The following is an 18,062-nucleotide window of genomic DNA, read 5'->3' on the forward strand; positions in this document are numbered from 1 at the left end:
ACAAAAAAAAAAAAATTGTTTCCCTAATCTGTTCTTTTTTTTTTTTTTTATTTCGGTACCAAGGATTGAACTCAAGTCCTTGTGTTTGCGAGGCAGGCAGCGTCCTGATATGTATTTCTGAGTGACTTTCTAGGATAAGTCCTTAATTCCTTATAGATTAGTATGTTAAAAGATGAGAAGTTAGTTTTTCTATTTGGGATGATTGTTTGTCATCGTTGTTGGTGACTTAACCTTTCATGATATATAAGAAGACACATTTCTTCCTCTACTTCAAGGCTTTTTTTTTCCTTTATAGATTATAGCAAATCAGAAAAAGAAAAAGATCTTTAGTGACACTGAAACAGAATATAAATGTGATGACAGCAAGACTGATATTAGCTGGCTAAAAGAACCAAAATCAAAACCACAGCTAAGTGACTATAGTAGAAATAAAAATGTGAAGAAATACAAAAGTGGGAGATCAAGTAAGAAAATACTTTTAAGAGCAATGTTGCAAATAATTTCACCATTCAGTTATATAAAATGCTTTATTGGTTGAGAAGTACATTTTTGTAAGTAGACTGTTTATAACATTTACTTATGAATAGGACAAAACAGTATAGTGGTTATGTTTTTGTTATTGTGTTTTGGTAGTATGGAAATATTTTTCTCTTTCTAGACACAAATATGATTTATTATAGTCCTCGAAGCATAGCTATCTTCACTTGTCTGTTGATGGCTATTATTCAGTTATTTAGCTGATCTGTTATTTTAAATAGTACACGGAGTGTACACAAACTCAACTTTCTTAAACCAAACCAAAGCTTGGTCCCTAACACTGACCTTCATCTATTTACTGTTAATTACATTTGTATAATCATGCACACAGACATATGTATTTATATACATACATATATACTTTATAGGTTATATGTACCTCTTCAGTGTTCCATCACCTTGCTGCACCCACTACCTACACTTTTTTAGGAATTAGTTTAGATGCAATAAACATATATTGAAAGGAAAACAATTATTTTCAGAAAAAATTTTTGATTAAATCTTTGACAAAGGATTTTCTTACAATGTGCCTTCTGCCTGCTCTTTGTGGTAGTTAATCTTTTGAAGCAGTTGGCTAAGAGTTTGAAGTATAGAATTTGGCTAAAGATAATTACCATTTGTATAACAGTATCAGTGCCAGTGTTTGCTAAGAAGACTTCCATTTTTAAAACAATACAAAGTAACTCTGTTCTTTTCAATTAAGTTTATATTTAAGAGAGTCCAGTTTTACTTTAGTATTTTCTGTGTATATAGGTTGAGGGTAGAGGTGGTATGGCCTATAAGTAAAATAGAAATGAATATTGACCTGTGTTTATACATGAGACCACTTCTTGAAAACAGGTGAGAATCCAGCTAGATGTATAGGGAAAAATGGAGCAGGATTATCATCTATAAAAGAGACAGATTATGACATTGCATAGTATATTCAGGTAATGGAAAATTGGGTTAGTTGGAATTTAGATTTTATTTATGGGTAAATAGTGCAAATTGAGTCTGAATCTGGTTATAGAGCTTGAACTCTGAAGCAGTGTGTTACAAGCCATTGAGAAGTGGGATAGGATTTGTGTGTCTTCAGGTACCTTACAGTTCAGTGGGATGATGTAAAATAAGACATTTAAAACAGAAAGTAGATTAGAAATTTCAAGGAGATATTAGAAGTTAAAGTATTCAGTAAGTGTTTTAAAATGAACTTGTATGTGAATTATTTTAAATATTTTAGATGGTTGAATAACAAGTTAATGTGTATGAGCTGGTTTATAAGTGGAATTAGATGACCTTCCTTCCAAATAAGCTTTGCTTCCTTAGCTTGAATAATCTACTTTCTTAGCCTTCAGAGAATATTTATAAAGATGACAATATGCTTGAAAACGAGGTGTGGTGACACATGCCTATAATCTCAGCACTTGGGAGGTTGAGGCAGGAAGATCAACTCCAGAAGTTTGAGTTTGAGGCCAGTCTGGGATAAATAGTGAGTTTGATGCAGACCCTGTCCAAAAAAAGAGAGAGAACTAAAGCTACTGTCAATAATAGGTAAATCTTAGAAACATGATTTTAAAAATGAAGCAAATCATAGACTGCTACACAGAACATGATATTATTTTATAAAGCTCATTAAATTATTTAGGGATATATATATCTGTGAAGTAAAACCCTTTATTCAGAACAAGTGCATGAGAAACAAATTTCAGAATAGTTACTACCTTTTTATCAAAGACAGAAAGTATAGGAGAACATCCCTAAGTAGGACTCAGTATTATTCAGAATCTGGTTCTTAAATTGAGTGGTAGCTTCTAGATGTTAACTTTATAACTTGTGTTACATATGCTTTTATATGTTTAAAAAGTATTTCACAATATAAAATTAAGGAGAGGAAGGGAAATTGACAATACATATCATACTGAATACTGTATAGTAAAAGTTATCCTTGAAATTTACATTTTTAGATTAATTTAAAGGTATATTCTTTCTCATCAGCAGTATGGTGCCATCAGACTCCTAAATAAAAGGTTCAGGGGAAAGGGAAAACCCAAAGCAGTCTGTCATCCTGAAGGCCAGGTTCTTCAGAGGAAGAGCTGAGAAGTTAATAGTTTGACATTGACCTTTGTCCTGGCAGCCTGAAGCCACATGGAGGGAGGGTCATTGAATGCTCACAAATGCCTTTAAACAAACAAATATATATTATTCTTGTTTATATTATGTTTATATGTGCAAAAACGTTCTAAGAAATGTACTACCCATTATTATTTGAAAATTTTAACCTTTTCTGAATTGCAGGACCATCTTTGGATAAGGGACAACCAAAATCTAAAATGGTAAACCAAGAATTTTGTGTTCAAACATACCTTTAAAGTTATTTCTCCTTCTCTTATAAAATAGTTTATCTCAGAATTGTGTTATCAGTTGCTAATTTTCTCTAGTAGTTCTTATAATTTTCTGTAATTGTAATTTTTCTCTTGCTTTCCAGCTTTTTTTTTTTTTTTTAGTCATTTTTTCCTTGGAGTCTTATTTTATGGTTATTGGTACTTTTATGTGTGTATTTCAAAATTTTTTGTGTGTTTTACTTAAGTTGGATAGTACGTATCAGGCCTCTTAGAGATTCAGTAGTAGGGAATAAAAGGTGATAAAGAAAGAAGAGAATTAGAATAGAAAGGTAAATCATTTATAAATACTGACCAGTTACTATTTCTATCAAATACTTTATGTATGAATTTTCACTGCCAATCTTAGAGCAAGTAAGTTGCATTTCTTGTATCTCAAATACTGATCTAATAATATTAGGAAATTTTTATCCTAAAGGCACCCAATAAAAGCATCATCAAAAATGTAGATGAGACTATTCCAGATGGGAGATCCAGACTCCCACGAAGAGCAACAAGAACCAAAAAAAATTATAAAGATCTCTCAAATTCAGAATCTGAGAGTGAGCAAGAATCTGCACATTCATTTAAAGAGAAATTGCCAGTAAAGGTAAAATGGATCCATTTGAGATCCATAATTCTAAAAGCCTCTTAAATTACAAAATATATATTTTGTTAAAATATTAAGTTTATCTTGTTATTTTTTAGTTAATCTGTATGAGAAAACTTTTTTTTTTTTTGGTACCCGGGATTTAACTCAGGACCTTCCATTTGCAAGGAAGGCAGTGGCACCACTAACCTAAATCCCTGGCCATGTGAAAACTTTTTAATATTCATTTTAAAAATTGATCCCAAGGTAATACAATGTTAGATTTTATAAGTTGGTAGTGTTACAAAATGGGTTTCTAACTCCAGTAAAACTGTAACTTTAATATCTTTGAATTGGAGAAGTACTTCACCTTTCTAAAATTATGCTTCAGTGAAGTTCAAGCTTTTTAAAAGCTCTGGATCAGCAGTCTTCCCTAGTCCGATTATGCCTTACTCTTACCATCTTCCTTCACAAACTTTTCAGTATTTCAAGTATCATTAAATCTAAAAACTCTTTTTGGTTTTCCTAAACTGGATATGATCTTCTTTGAACTCTCATAGCATTTTATTTGTATCTGTTAGGATTTTTATTATACCTATGTCTTATGTTTTCCTGTGAATTTGACTTGTGCCATTTAGTGTAACAGAAATTATCTTTCTAGTGTCTAGGTCCTTGTTATGCCTGCACTCACTGTCGTAATATAAGATATTTAGTAAATATTTCAGTATAATTTGTGTACCTCAGTGTATTTGTATTCAACTATAATTTATTAATATGTTTAGGAGAACCACTCCAGAACCAAAAACATGAAACTACCAAAGAAACAACAGAAAGTTATCTTGGCTGAAACACAAAACGAACTACCAAAAAATCAGAAAAATACATCGCTATTAAAAGATACTATAAGTGATAACAACCTTGACTTATCTGCTATGTCTTTAGCTGGGAGTCCATCATCTATAGAAGTAATGAGATGTCAGTAACACTTCATTTTTCTTATATATTACTTGAATATTCAACAATTTTTTTCTACTTTATTTCTAAAAATGTGAAAATGAAATTTGAAGACTAATTTGGAAGAATGTATTTAAGATTATAGATTAAAACTTCATTTTTGAACTAATGTTAATAATTTGGTTATTGCTAATTTGGAGACAGTGTTACTATAATATTGAATTTTTTGCATTAATATGTTGAGGATCAAATACCTCAATATGGAAGATACTTACTACATATTTCCAAGTTATAAGCTTCAGTAAGAGCTAAATTTTGTACTTCTAGGTAAAAATATATTTAGAAAAGCAGGAATTTCTGGTTTTTTTTCTTTTTATAACTCATTAACAGGAATCCAAGAGATATCATTCTGAAGACTCAGTGAATTATCTACCTAAATAATTAAAGGTTTGCATTTACTTAAAAATAAATGGTACAGAAAATAAGTGGAGCTTAGGCATATGTATATCTTTCTATTGTATACACTATAAGTTTGTACTTTTATATAACTAAGTTCTGTGTAAAGGTATTTTAAAACATTTCTAAATGTTAAATAATTTCAGTTAAAATTCAAAACTTAAATCAGTTAATGTGATTGTGCTCCTAAAGTAGCTGTAGTGTTCTTTTATTTTCAGATGAGATCATGTGCATTCAGGGTGGTATGGCCGTAGACTGTTCTTTTATTTTCATAATGCTTAGAAACATTGTCACTTCAGATGAGCACATTCCTTCATTTGGTCTGACCGCTGTTTTAAGAATGCATTTATACCAGGACTTACTTCAGCAGTGAATTTCCTCCTTTTTATACAAAGGACCTAGATTATAAAATTATGTGACTTTAATATATAATATTGTTTACTACCTTATCAAAATAGTCAAGTTAATTATAATATCTATAGTATAGATATTTTTGTTTGAAAATGTTTTGAAAGTTTAGAAATTTTACATCGAACCATTATTTTTCAGTCTTATATTTCTAACAAAATATCTAAATTTATTGAAAATTTATCTGCTTAAAGCTAAATTTGAGAATTTGATAAATGGTCATTATTTTTAGAATTTACTCGTGCAATATTTTAAAATATACATCATCAGTAACATCTACATATTTTCTTTCTGTTTTGTGGGGCAATGTAGGTATGGACAAAATAGCAGAAAATGATTCTCAGGATTATGACTGTATAACAAAATCTCTATCACCGTATCCAAAAACTTCATCACCTGGATCTTTGAACAGTGACAATAAAGTTGGAAGTCCATTAAATTCACCCCAAAACAATGGGACAAGCTTATTATGTGCAAGTGTAAGTTGCTCACCAATTCCACCACCTCTGCTTTTGGTAAGAAAGTGTATTAGTTTTTTTTTCTCATTAGATATATCTGAAAGTGGTAAATCATTTTCCTGTAATCTTAATCAAATATGCATTGATTGTGTTCGTAAAGTTTTGAATTTGGTATGGGGCCTGGAAGAAGATGGATATACTGACAAGATCCAGTACCCATCTTCAAGGAACCTAACAATGTTATTGTAGCTATACAGGCAAAAGAATGTAGTGGCATGCCAGTACAGCATACAAATAAATATTGTGTGATAGTAATGATCACTTCCAAGAGTTTCTTTTCATCTATGTGTAAAAATGACATACATTTTAGAGATGTGGATGGGCTTATTTTAGCAACCCAGGCACTTCAGATTTCACTGTAATTCAAAGTCAAACCTTTTAGATACTAAAATCACAAACTGACAAAGTAAAATTACAAGAATGTACTTGAAAATAGTAGAATTAAAGTGTGTGCTTTAAATTTTTAAGGAAGTTTAAAGCTAATAGGTAAATAGTCTGACTAAAAATTAAATATGATATTGAAAAGATTCTCTAGTGAATATGGATTATAGCATTTCTTTTACAAATGATATGCTTAAAAGTATTTTTTAAATTATGTTAAACATAGGGCTCAAGGTGATGTAATAGTTAATTATTCAGTGCTTTTGAAGAGTGATTTTTGTATTTTGAGTCTGCTATTTTTAAAAAGTTGTGGATACTTTGATAGCATTTTATAAACCATCCCATCACGCTCCTTTTCTTGCTTGTGTTTTATAAATGGCTTAATTTGGATAATTTTGAAGTGGTGACAGAGTTACAGAACTGATTGCATACTTATGTAGTTCACTGTAACTGGTTATAACTGAAAGAGTTTTAAGTCAGACAGACTTGGATTTAAATCCTTGTTCCCTTATTTGCTAGCTGCGTACCATCTTACAAGTTAATGAATCTCTTTGCATTTCAGTTTTGATTGTCTTTAAAATGGGGCAATGAATGATGCTAACATGGCACCCAATACCTTGTAAATACTCAAATATTTTCTTCTCTTGATATATGCTAACCTTTATATACACAGAGGAATTAGTGATTCAAGGGCCTGGAGTGTAGCTTAAGGATAAAGCACTTGCCTAACTTGCATGAGGCTTTGGGTTCACTCCCCAGTACCACAAAAATGATAAGGAAAAAATAAAAAAAATGTAAATGACTGTTCTGTGCACCCATAGTGGTGACCTAAAACTGATACCTACCACTTTGAACTGAATGTGCTTTTTATTATTTTAAACAAGTTGCCTTCAGAGAGAATATTTTTCAAAAAAAAAAAAATCTTGTATGAAACTCCCACTGTGCCAGACAAATCAGAGTGGAGTTCAGCCTTAAAAGCAGAGGCAGATTTAAACCCTAGCTTTCTTAGCCTCTCTTCCCATATAATCCCCTTTGCAGGATTCTGTTTCTACAGACCACATTTGAAAACTATTTTGCTATTAGTCATCTTGTGGTCCTTTATAAGTATTACTGTATCATCTTCAGCTTCTTTGAATCCTTTAATTCCTTCAATATCCCATCTTATAAATGTCTATGCTTATGTAGTTCCCACTCATTTTATTTGATGTCCCTCTGTGTCAGGTGAAATTTTAATTGTCAGATGTTCTTCTGCTAGACAAACACATGAGACTTTTCCCCTCCATTTACTGTTGACTCTTAATAAGATTTTGGACATTTTCTTTGTTAACTTGGTGTACCACTGTATACTCTCAACAACGGTGTGTGATAGTGCCCCTTCTCCACAGTTTTAACTGGATGTTACCAGATATTTCTGTTTTTGCCAATCTTATTAAGTATGAAGTTGTCTCTTAATTTGGGTTTTCCTGATTAACTGTACCAGTGAGTACTTCCATATGTAGTTTAGCCATTTTATGAATTTCCTATTTGTTTTCTAATTTTGTAATTTCATTTTTGTATTTTCTTATAACCTTACAGGAGTACTTAATCTATGTTGGATATTAACTCTATATTGGTTACTTATAGTACAGACATTCTCTAATATCTGGCTTTTCATGTATTTAAAACCAAAATTTCCATATTAAAATGACATGATATAATAAAAATTACCACCCTTGGATCATTAAAAAAATAATTTCCAGGCCGGGGATTTAGCTCAGTGGTTCCATGGCCTGCCTTGCAAGACAAGGACCTGAGTTCAATCCCTGGTACAAATGGGATCATGGTATTATTTCTTGTGCCACTGGGGTTCTATTAAAAAAGTCTTTGCTTTCTATGTCTTCAAGAGTTGCGTTGATTTTATCTTCAGTAGATTGTTTCTGTTTTAACATTTAGATCTTTGATTCATTTTTATTTTAGTGTAGTACATGGTGAGATATATGGGTCTAAACTGAATCTTCTGCATGTAGATATCCAATTTCCCAGCATTATTTATTAAAGAGAATATCTTCACTCCAGTGTAGGTTTGGGCTCCTTTGTCAAAGATCAAATAGCTGCTCCATTGATCAACATTTCTGCTCCACAGTTCCATGTTTCTGTTTTTGTGCCATGCTGTTTAAATCACTGTAGCTTTATAATATAACTTCAGGTCTGGGATTATGATGCCACCTGCATTGCTTTTGTTACCCAGAATTTTTTTGCTTTTCTGGGTCTCTCTTGATTCCATATAAATTTTAGAAATGTTTTCTCTAGCTCTGTGAGAAATGATGCTGTTATTTTTATTAGGATTGCATTAAATCTGTATACCAGTTTTGAAATCTATTTTGATTTAATGAGAAACAGATGATAATTTCCTATTTTTTCATGTCTTCAATTTTCTTTTTTCAGTCTGATGTGATTTTAATTGTAGAGGCCTTTCACTTTGGTTATTACCTAAGTATTTTTAGCTGGGTGTGGTGGCATATGCCTGTAATCCTAGCACTCAGGAGGCTGAGGCAGGAGGATTACTGTGACTGGACTACATGGTGAGACCCTGTCTCAAAAAAACTAACCAAACAAACAAATACCTGAGTATTTTCTCTGGTATTGTGAATGGTATTTTTCTGATTTCTTTTTTTGGTGAGTTATTAGTGTATAGGAATGCTATTGATTTTTGTGCATTTATTTTGTATCCTGTTACACTACTGAATTTGGTTATCCATTCTTTTGATGGAAGTTTTTGAGTCTTGTAAGTAAAGGATCATGTCATCTATAAATAATGATATTTTGACTTTGTCTTTTCCTATGTGTATTTCTTTCTCTGGCTAAAGTTTCAAGTGTTCTGTTGAATAGCATTTCTGATAAGGGGCATGCTTGTCTTGTTCCTGATTTTATAGGGAAGGTTTTCAGTTTGCCCCATTTAATATAATATTTGCAATAGGTTGGTCACAAGTGGTTTTGATCATGTTGAGATAAGGATTTTGTATACCTATTTACGTCAAGGCTTTAATCATGATGAATGTTGGATTTTGTCAAAGGCTTTTTTTGCATCTGTTGAAATGATCATGTGATTTTTACCCTTCTCATTATATGATCATTTATTTACATGTGTTAAACCATCCTTCCATCTCTCAGTTGAAGCCTATTTGATCATGATGTATGATCTTTTTTATGATTTATTGCATTCTTTGCCAGTATCTTGCTAAGGGTTTTTGAATCTGTGCATTAGAGATGTTGACTTATATAGTTCTTTTTTTTTTGGTTGGATCCTTGTCTGGTTTGGAGATCAGGATAATATTGGCTTCTGAGAATGATTTTGGAAGTACTTCTTTCCTCTCAATTTTGTTAAAAGTTTTGAGATGTATTGGTGTTAGATCTTCCCTGAAGTTCTTGTGGGATTTGTTTGTGAATTCCTCAGGTCCTGGACTTCTATTAGTTGGTAGGTTTTCTTTTAATTATTATTACTGCTTCAGTTTTATCACCTGTTACTGGATTGTTCAAGATTTTTAAGTTTTCTTGGTTCAGTTTTGGTAGTTCATATGAATCTAGGAATTACTCCATTTCTTCTGAGTTCTCCAGTTGTTTGGCATGTGTTTATGAAGTAGTTGCTAATAATTTTCTGAATCTCAACAGTGTCCATTGTGATTTCACCTTTCTTATTTCTAATTGTATTCATTTGTGTCTTTTTTCTTTTCTTTTTTTTAGGTAAGATTGGCTAAGAATTTGTCTATTTATTCTTTCAAAGAAAATTGCTTCTCGGCCTTTTGGCTAAGATCAAGTGTATTCTTTCATAGAACAAGCTCTTCAATTCATTGATTCTTTGTTGTTTTTCTAGTCTCCATTTCATTTATTTCTGCTCTAATCTTTTTTATTTCTTTCCTTGTACAAACTCTGGGTGTGATTTTTATTCTTTTTTTTCTAAGACCTTGAGATACATCGTTAGTTATTTGGACTTGTTCTGTTTTTCTGATCTGGGCATTGACGTACACTTTCTTGTAGGACTGCTTTTATTGTATCTGGTATGTTGTCCTATTATCATTTAGTTTGAGAAACTCACTTATTTCTTCCTTAATTTCCTGTGGTTATTCAGGAGTACATTGATTATTCAAGAGTACATTGTTTAATTCTGTATGTTTGCATAGTTTCCGTGGTTTCTTTAGCTGTTGATTTCTAGTTTCATTGCGCTATGATCTCATAATATGCATAGTCAAATTTTGGTTCTTTTGAATTTAGGCATGTTTTATTAACTAGTATATGGTATATTTTGGAGAAAGTACCCTGTGTAGCCAAAAAGAATATGTATTCTATTATTGTTGGGTGGAACATTCTGTATGTATCTATTAAATCTGTATTTTTCAAGATTTGGTTGAACTCTCATATTTCTTCACTTATTTTTTGTTTAGTTGATCTTTTATAGTGGGATGTTGAGGTCCCCCATTATATAGTAATTGTGTTGATATTTATCTGTCCACTTGAGTTTTATGTCCATTTTATGTCTATTTGAGTTTTAGGAAGTTGAGTGCACTGTGGTTTGGTGCCTATATGTTTATAACTCTACATCTTCCTGTTGAGTTGTTCTGTTAACCAGTATATAATGTCCTTCTTTGTCAAAGAACTTTTTAAAAATATATATATATGTTTTCAGAGGAGTAGTTTGTTTTTTTTGCTTTTAGTTATATAAAGAAATTACTAATTTTCATCCAACAGCTTTGCTGAGTTCTATCATAATTGTCTCCCCAGATTCTCTTAGATTTTCTCTATAAAAAGTTAAGCAGTTACTCATGATAATTTTTATATTTTCTATTACTGCCTATATTTGACCTCTGGGATATAAAAGCTATAATAGCAGGCATCTTTATTCTTTAATCTGCAGTTTTTGGTAGATAATTGTCTTCAAGTTACTGTTTTGGTCTAAAGGCTTTTTAACAAATCATAATTAGGGGTTAATTTTAGCAATGAATTAATTCCCCCCAAATTTAAGTAATTTGGTTTAATGTTTCCTATTGTTATGTTAAAATATTTTTCCATCACTTTAAAATGTTGTCTTAACTTCCTTTGGTTTTCTACATGTCTTATTCATTCATAGCCCAGTCATTCTGCAAGAAAAAATAATTCTGCTGTGAATAGACCAAATATAAATTCTGTGGTACTTACACAAGAAATGCAAAATTGTAACAGCTATTCAGATATAAGCAGTTTTCCTTCAGAAAAAGAGTTTATGGAAATTGAATCTCCATGTATCAATGAGAATAATATGCAAAGCAAAAGAGAGGTAATTTGATACTATATTTTTCAAATTTTCCTTAAATTAGGATTATTCTTTTAAGAATTCCATTATTAGCCTGTGATTATAGTTACACTATCATAGTACTTACTTTTCAGTTGTCACCTGAAAATGATGTTTAAAATATAGAATAGCTTGATTACTTTGACAGAAAAAGTTGAAACTTCTAAAATGAGAATAATAATATCTTAAATACTTTAGATACAGCTACTGAACCCCTCACTTATATATTTATAGTTAGAACTTTTCTGCTTTCATTATATTGCAGTTTGGTTAGTTGAGCTTCTTGTAACCATAAAAGTGCATTGGCCCATCAATAAGAAAATTTTAATAACCTGTGTACTTTACAATTTTATACCTGGGAGAGGACTGGGATTTGAGCTAGACCTAAGTGGATGGGAGGGTATATACAGAGTAAGTAGAGAAATAACAGTACCCTATATAAAGATTTCTACAGGGAAATAATAAACCTGTATATTTCAAACAGTACAACATAAGGTTAGATGTGAAAAATGTGTTTTGAAACAAAGAGTTTAAATTTTTTCTGTAACTCTCTTCCTTAACTCACAGAAGGAAAAAAAGCCAACAAGGAAAAAAAACTGAACAGCAAAAATAGTCAGAAAAGACAGATCAAAACTATTACTATATTATTGATATTAACCTAGAATCTAAGTGCTTTCATGGTAGTGTTAAGATGAAAAAGAAGGGAAGAAACAAAATAATCTGAAAAAGAATTGACAGCATTTCAGATTTACTGTCTTAAGGCATGGATGATCAAAGGTTAATCTGAGAGTACTTATACTAATTTTTTCTAATTTCTAATACATATTTTAGGAAAGCCATTTAGCATCTCCATTATCCATGTCCAGTGACTCAAGAGAGAGAATACACTTTGACCTGACTCGTGACACTACTCAGATATCAGGTTTGTAGTCACAGTCTTGTTTTTTAAAAAATATTAGTAATTATTAAAATACCCTCTGAAATTTCACCCAAAAGGATTGTTTTAAGTTGATCCATTATTCAATTTAATGTCAAAATATAAAGGAGGTAGAATTTAATGCACAGTTGTTTAAAACAATACAGATGATTAATTGAAAGACTTTTTTTAAAAAGCAAGCAAATATTAGGTATTTTTAATCAAAATTACTTTTAAAATACTCTTATTTCTTACTGTTTCCAAGGCCTCACTCAACATCTTAGTTGCAAACGAATGTACATAGAAGATAATCTAAGTAATTCCAATGAAGTGAAAATGGAAGACGTAAGGAGCATACACTTGCTTCCCAAAAGACTCTGTAAAACTGAAGATACAGATCATCACACCCACAAAAGTAAGCAGATCAAAAGCCTGTAATACAGTGCAATTATTTGGAAGGTAGCTTCTTGGATTTCAAATGACTTCATTTTCATCCACAAAATAGATTCCTTTCTACAGACAACTTTGGATAGGTTCAAAATGGATGAGTCAATTACAAATTTCACTGTGTATAAATAACACTGTAAGAATGGTCTTCTATACACAGGGATTCTCATCATTTTATCATTTATTGCTATATTTAAGCTTTACTACAGTTATGCATTATTTATGCATTAGTGAGTCTGAATGCTTGTGTTAATAATAATATGAAAGTTACGTGAAAGCAATTAAAAAATAGTACCAAGTGGTCCACTTAAAAATTGCTGTTTTTGCCTTAATAGCCCTGTCAGAAGTTTCTTTAATAAATCTTTAATAATTTCATTTTTAAATTTAAAAATAGGTCTGCTTTTGATTTTATAATCCCTAGGTCAAATGTAAAATATGAAAATAAGATTTTTTTCTTGGTCTAATGACAATATTAAATTTATGATAATGTATATTTTAACATTAACTGACTCTTTTTTATTTTTTAGTGTTTGCAAGTTTATCTCCATTATCGACAAATGATTGCTTTATTCCTGAGAACTGGAAAAATAACCTTCCAGGTGTAGGCATGATTTGTGAGAAGCTTAATTCTCAGTTTAAAAGGAAGATTCATGTGAGTTTATAGTTCTTTATGTTTTATATTCAGCAATATGATCCTGTGCTACCCTTTATATTAGATTGTTGTTGTATCCTTGGGCAATGAAAGGCCCATTCATAAATACAGCCTTTTGCATATGTGAAAAATTGGAATAATTATCAGATTTTAAAATTTCTCTTGGGGGCTGAGGATTTAGCTCAGTGGTGCCGCGCCTGCCTTGCAAGCACAAGGTCCTGAGATTAATTCCTGATACTGGGGGAGTGGGGGACCTCTCATGAGCTGTGTTTCTCTAACTTCTAAAATCTGTCCAGCATCATGTTCTTTATTTTTCTGCTAGTTTTCTTTTGTCCTGTTTTCCTTTTCAGGCTATGATTTTTCTTTGATATTACTGAACAATTTTCTTTTCATGTCTGTCTTCTTAGACATTTTTTATCTTACAGAAGTGGCCATTAGTGAGGGGCAGTATAAAATAGTCGGTTACATGTCGTAGTCACTTTCTTCCTTGAGACGAAATACCCAACACCTACAAATTAAAAGAGCAGCGGTTTATTTTGGCTCATAACTTCAGCGGGTTGAGTTCACGGTTACCTGGCTCCAAAGCAAAAACTGCATGGTGGAAAGGCCCACTTGTAGTTATTGCACCTCATCCACTTCAGTCAGAAAGCAGAGAGAGAAAGGAGGAGCCAGGGAAGGAGATATGCTCTTCCAGGTCACAACTCCAGGGACTCAACACTTTCTACCAGGCCCCACCTCAAAACTGCACATTCAGCTATAAGCATAGTAGTGATCAAATCACCTTCCAAAAGCCTGACCCCAAATTACATGAGTCTTTTGGGGAACATTCTAGATCTAAATAATAACAATATACTACCAACTTTGTCCTACCATCTTTGCATTTATGTATTAATAGTTGTTGCGGCAAAAAATAGTTTCTAAAACAGTTTATAACCATTAGTAATTTTTTCCTTCCTTATCTTTCTTTCCTCTATCTATATTTGGAATAGACATGTTTTATAGCCTTCTTCAACCCCATCTCTTGCCTTTTTCTTCTATTCAGGGGTAAAATATGAAATTATTTAAATTTCTATACATTTATTTTGTCTTATTTGCATAAGGAAACCTAATCTCAATAGTGAAGTCCTAATTTATGTGTTCTGTTAATTCATCTCTGAGTAGATGTGAATATATGTTGTGAAAATGGCAAAAGCAGTAATAATTATTATGACTTTTAGGATATACTGTGGAAAAAAATTATAATCATTAGTATTTTCCTGTAAATACTATAGAGTGAGTGTGATGTTCTCATCAGTAACTCATCAGTCCTTAGTCAAAGCCTTACTGATATAATTAGACACTGTTCTAACTGAGCTGGTTTATAAAAACTTTAGTTTAAGTAACAGAGATTTTAATTTTTTACTTTTCTGAGTTCTTAGTCACATTTTCATGGAAAAGGCTTTACTATTAATAGTTTTGGTTAGATTGTTGTTTTGTAAAGGTATTTGAAGTAAAAGTGAGTATTTTTTTCAGATCCGACATAAAATGACAGATGACTTTACTAAGCAGTCTTGGAAAACGGTTCAGCAGCATGTGAAAACAATTAACCATCAAATTCGGGAGTATAGGTCTGTAATCTCTTCTGAAAATTTCTGAGTATTGTATATTCACATATTATGAGTACATGTTCTGGATGCCATAGTTTTTAAAAGTAATCTCATTTGGTTTTTTAATAGGATTAAAAAACTTGATAAATTCCAGATGAACATCATAGAAGAGCTGGAGAATTTTGAAAAAGATTCACAGTCTTTAAAACATTTTGAGAAGGAATTTGTGGTTTGTGTTTTTAAAATAATTTTAAACTCTTAAAAAGCCATGGTTAGAAAAACTTGTGTTTACTTTGTACTTTGAGAGAACAACCTTAAACTTTTTTCTCTATAATACAGTTTAGTTTTAGCTTAGACTGTAGTTAAATAGCTTCAAACAAACATTTAAATTTCCAACAAATTAATTTATTGTCTTTGATAATGCAGGAGAAATTTTTAAATTTTACTTTCATTTTTTAAAATGAAACATTGTATAACATATGGAATGTTCTTAGCATGTAGCTAAATCATGTATTTAAATTTAGAATACTACCAGTAGACTTATTCTGTGAGTTTTAAATTTATATATATTAAAGTACAATTAATTTTTGTATTTCTAAATTTTTCTTAAAATTTAGGACATTTGGGAAAAGATGAATCAGCAGTTCAGAGAATATAAGAGAAGTGAAGAGCAGAGGTTAGTATGTCTTTCTTAATAACTGGAATCTATAATATTAGCATATAAAGTTAAGTTTATATTAGTTGAAAAACATATATACCATTTTAACTTTAATTCCTGATAAATATAAAGTTAACTAATTATTTTACTTGTTAGGCTTCAATTTTTGAAAACTTCATTGGACAAAAATGTCTTCTATAAAACTGATTATGAAGAGACTGTTTTTACATCAGAGGTATAACTTTATATTTTTATACCCAATCTTTCTTGATTTGAGTTACTCTAGTCTTTTTGCTGTGGAAACTATAAATTTCATGGGGGAAATATGTTTACTTATATTCAGGTGGGTTCGATGAAAGAAAGTCTGAAAATGCTGCAAGAAAGGCTTCTTTTGGAAATGGTAAGTTATCTAAATTTTTCAAATGGCGCAATTATGCTTTTATAAAGTCATTTAATGAATTGCACAGGGATTTTGTTTTGTTTTTTTCTTTTTGGATTGAAAGAAGGTAGTTTTAGCTCTGACTAGTTCTGGGAACTAAATAGTAATAATGGGAACGTAGAGTAAAACAATAGGGTTAATTTTAATATTGAGCACCTCTTGAGGGGAAAAATGAATATAAATTTGCAAGTTGAAAAATTAGATGGAGGAATGACTTCTTAGCACTATTCATAAGCACTGTGCTCCACAGCAACACAAAACTGCCCAGAAAAGCTGTAGTTCATTAAAGAATTATTGTCCATTTGGACAAAAAGATTTCATTTACATAGACTTGAGGATAAAAATAATTGAATCTGTAGAGACCTAGTAGGCCAGCACCTAGCTTCAGGAGGAAAAGTACACCTGGCAGGGATCTAAAGGCACTGCTTTGAGTGAACATGTTTGTGTTTTCTCAGAGGTTTAAGGTGTTTTAAAGTATATGTTAGCACTGATTTTGTGTTTGTGTGTGTGTATGAAATATGTTAATATACTTGTAAAGTTTTAATAAAATGTCATGCTGAAATAGTAGGGGATTAGGAAATTGTGGCTCACCTAATGTAGCTTGAAGAAAAGCAAGAATATTGACTCTGTTAATTTTGTTGAAATTTTCTTGTAGGCTATTTTTATTTTATACTTTCCCTGTAAAATTTAAACCTAAATTTCATGAATGTGGGAATTTTAAAGATTTCAGTTCTTCTCCCAGTTGATCACCTTAAATACTACTGATGATTACAGAATTCTAGATATACTATAGATGCTGGGGGATTGGGTTGGATAGAAAGAGCAGTGGTACACAGGATCTTTATAAAAGGAGTTGTTTTTTAAAATGAATCTCTAATAGAAGATTTTTGTTCTATTTTATTTGATGGTTTACAGAGATAATAAAAGCTAAGTGTGATTTTTTTTCTTGTCATAGCAAGAAGAGGAACTTCTTAATGTACACAGAGGACTGATGTCATTATTCATGGCTCATGATAGAAATGATGAGTGAAATCTAGTTGTCATTCATTTTTCTAACTTTTTTGTATATAATTAAGGAAATAGTACCCCTACAAAGAAAAAATACATGTTATCCAGGCAATTGTACCTCTGTTAGACCTCCCATCCACAAACATGTCTTCTTACAGATGAGATAGAGCCATTATAACATGACTACAAGCCCAAAGGACTTTAGTCTACATAATACTGTACTTTCTTTCATGGAAAGAACATTTTGGGAAGCCAGTAAATGGAAGTGGCTTATTTTTGTTGTAATACTTAAGTTAATTAACTATAATTGCAAAACTACTTTAACAAATTTTATTATATATTTAAAAATTGATATAGTTTTAGATGAAATAAAGTAATTATTAAAATTTACTTAATAGTTCAGAATATGCAAGTAATAAAAATGTAGCTACATTTAGAAAGGGGAGAAAATTGTTGATTTAAAATGTTCCCCTGAGTGGTAGATCAGTACTTTCAGCATACTTCTGGAAATATTCATTCGGTTATGGCTCCAGTGTATTAGCATATTCTAAATGGCCTAAATTTGTTAGTATATTGCCTAAAATATTTTAACTCATTGTAGAAGTTTTAACTCATAAGCAAGCTGTTTTGGCAAGTATTTTTTAAGCTCCTAGTTTTTATTGTAATATTTTTCTGTGTCATTCTATCAAGTACACATTTGATAGGATTTATATATTAAAATTGAAATAAATGCTATTTCACTTGATTAAATGTTATGGGATTATTTTATATATCATAATTTTCCTATTTTATGAACACCAAATCAAATAATATCCTTCTCCAGTCAGACAAGTGAAGTGTAATACCAACAAGCC

At 31.1% G+C, this 18,062-nt stretch overlaps 1 protein-coding gene across 2 annotated transcripts in view; it reads left to right on the forward strand.

The window, feature by feature from the left end:
• Sycp2 (synaptonemal complex protein 2) overlaps nucleotides 1–17,472 on the forward strand; it is a 56,727-nt gene extending 39,255 nt beyond the window's left edge. For both annotated transcript variants that reach the window (XM_010637413.1, XM_033767024.1), the window contains exons 29-43: nucleotides 296–464; nucleotides 2,812–2,849; nucleotides 3,334–3,504; nucleotides 4,266–4,458; nucleotides 5,614–5,816; nucleotides 11,302–11,487; nucleotides 12,334–12,424; nucleotides 12,684–12,833; nucleotides 13,393–13,517; nucleotides 15,030–15,124; nucleotides 15,233–15,332; nucleotides 15,721–15,779; nucleotides 15,918–15,996; nucleotides 16,105–16,161; nucleotides 17,156–17,472. In XM_010637413.1, coding sequence (XP_010635715.1) covers nucleotides 296–464; nucleotides 2,812–2,849; nucleotides 3,334–3,504; nucleotides 4,266–4,458; nucleotides 5,614–5,816; nucleotides 11,302–11,487; nucleotides 12,334–12,424; nucleotides 12,684–12,833; nucleotides 13,393–13,517; nucleotides 15,030–15,124; nucleotides 15,233–15,332; nucleotides 15,721–15,779; nucleotides 15,918–15,996; nucleotides 16,105–16,161; nucleotides 17,156–17,230 — 1,791 coding nt within the window. In that variant the 3' untranslated portion in view covers nucleotides 17,231–17,472. The remainder of the gene's footprint in view (nucleotides 1–295; nucleotides 465–2,811; nucleotides 2,850–3,333; nucleotides 3,505–4,265; nucleotides 4,459–5,613; nucleotides 5,817–11,301; nucleotides 11,488–12,333; nucleotides 12,425–12,683; nucleotides 12,834–13,392; nucleotides 13,518–15,029; nucleotides 15,125–15,232; nucleotides 15,333–15,720; nucleotides 15,780–15,917; nucleotides 15,997–16,104; nucleotides 16,162–17,155) is intronic.
• Nucleotides 17,473–18,062: the final 590 nt, after the last annotated feature.

Source organism: Fukomys damarensis, unplaced genomic scaffold (assembly GCF_012274545.1).
Source record: "Fukomys damarensis isolate Sample0158 unplaced genomic scaffold, DMR_v1.0_HiC HiC_scaffold_22, whole genome shotgun sequence".
NCBI lineage: Eukaryota > Metazoa > Chordata > Mammalia > Rodentia > Bathyergidae > Fukomys > Fukomys damarensis.